Source organism: Suncus etruscus, chromosome X, assembly GCF_024139225.1.
Source record: "Suncus etruscus isolate mSunEtr1 chromosome X, mSunEtr1.pri.cur, whole genome shotgun sequence".
Lineage (NCBI taxonomy): Eukaryota > Metazoa > Chordata > Mammalia > Eulipotyphla > Soricidae > Suncus > Suncus etruscus.
In genome coordinates this window covers 107,590,159-107,592,120 of record NC_064868.1, presented here as the reverse complement: position 1 = coordinate 107,592,120, position 1,962 = coordinate 107,590,159, and the positions used below count along the sequence as shown (strand labels likewise).

Here is a 1,962-nt window from a genome sequence, read left to right as displayed (position 1 = left end):
GATAACATATCCAAAGAGCTCAGTTCCCTTTAAGAACCATGGAGACAAGAAAGTAACTTGATGACTTATTTAAGTTCTGAAGGAGAATACTCAAAAAGGAGTCCAGGAGACTCCATGACAACAGGTCATAGCAATAAATTATCCTGGCCAGCCTTAGGTGTGCCTTCAGTCTCCAATTCTAGGCTGTGCTGAAGAGAAGTGTGTAGACCTCTCTGACCAGACATTATGGGAGATGAGAGGAGAGACAGTTATAGAAGGGCAAGCATGACTCGTCTTAAACAGAAGTTAAAAGATGAAGTTAAAAGGAAAGACTCTGTCCTAGTCTCAATAAATGAACTAAAACAAAAGGTGGCTGAACTAGAAAAGGAAGACACTACTAGCACTAAGGAAAGCCGTGAATGGAGAGTGCTTTATGAAGAGCAACTGGAAATAAATTCTCAGCTAAAGAAGCAAGTTCTTTACCTGAAAGAGAAATTGGACAAAGTCTGTGTCAACTATGCAGATAGACTATCATCTATTCATGTCTATGAGAGAATGTCAGTAGAGTCCTTAACTGAAATACTAAGACAGCTCCAAAAGGATAAAAGATCTCTTGAAAATCAAGTGAGAGCTTGTGGACTTCGATTGGAACAAGAATCAAAGCTGAATCAGAAGACCCGTGAGGAATGTCGTAAAAATGCAATTGAAATATCCAAGCTGACGTCCTATAACACTTTCAAAAGACAGCAGATAGAATATATGAAGAGAATGAGAGAGAATCCAACCACAAATACAGGAGCGCACTCTCTAACTAATTGTGTCAAAAAAGGTTCAGATAAAAAGAAAGCAGGATCAAGCCACCTTTCAAAACTCAAACATTAATTCCAGAACTGGTTCATTTCTATTTATTCCCTTACTTCATTGTAATAATCAACCCATGAAGTTAATATTTAGCTCTTTTTAAAGGGAATAAAATAGCAAAGGAAATTAAAGAGCAAATAAATCTCTTTAAATCTTCCAGAAGGTCTTTTGTTTATGTAAGAGCTATTTGTAGTAGTTGGTTTAATTATAAATATATTTAAAAATATTATTATATCTTTTGTATACTATAAAAAATAAATGGTAGTGTGGTAATTCATGAAAAATGTTAAGCAGCTTGAATAGAGGCATACTTGGTTTTAGTAATATACCCATAATCTGCTGAGAGTAGCAGTATTGCAGTTATATTAGGTTTCTAGTTGGCTATTAACTTAATCTGTGAGTTCATTAAAATTTTGTTATTTTATGCTATCTAATGTTTACTTTATAAACTCTAGTTGTAAACTAAGCTTCAAATGAAAATCATTAAAAACTTATGCTTTAAATACCATGGTATTGTAGAAAATATCTCCAACTCAGAATCAACTTGATTCTTTCTATTTTGTCATGAATTTCTGAGATGCTGGGCAAATCACTTTACCTCATCTTTATTTCACATTTCTATAAAGTGACTAAGGCAATCAATGCAACTTTGAAGCTTTCTTACGATTGTTGAAAATGAATATTTATTCAACCACAGGGTCCTGCCTCTAGATACATGATGATTTAAAAATTTTGGTTCTGGTTATCAAAGGAATGGCCTTTGTACCAAATTTTGCAAGTGTTCATAATCTACAAGCAGAGCTCAAATGGGAGGTGGGGAAAGGTGTTTGGGAAGAAATTGCTCAAAAAGCTAAGCAGGTAGTTTGCACGAGGGGAGACTGGGTTCAATCACTAGCACCACGTGGTTCCCTAAGTGATCTACTCCCAAAACAAAAAAATAACGAAGAGGTTTAGAAGGACTCTTTAAATGTATTTATTAAATGTATTGTATTTTGCTATTCACATTTAGACAATTTTTGTAACTTCCACATAATTCTGAGACATATATCATTTACTTTTTAATTTTTTTTCCGAAAGTATCAGTTTTATTCATACCCTATCCACCACATGTGTGGTCAATCT

The 1,962-nt window shown here is 34.2% G+C and overlaps 1 protein-coding gene across 1 annotated transcript; it reads left to right on the top strand.

The window, feature by feature from the left end:
* Window positions 1-264: 264 nt before the first annotated feature.
* LOC125998997 (coiled-coil domain-containing protein 169-like) lies at window positions 265-861 on the top strand. The gene has a single exon (XM_049767007.1). It carries the CDS (start codon window positions 265-267, stop codon window positions 859-861), a length of 597 nt encoding a protein of 198 aa, XP_049622964.1.
* Window positions 862-1,962: the final 1,101 nt, after the last annotated feature.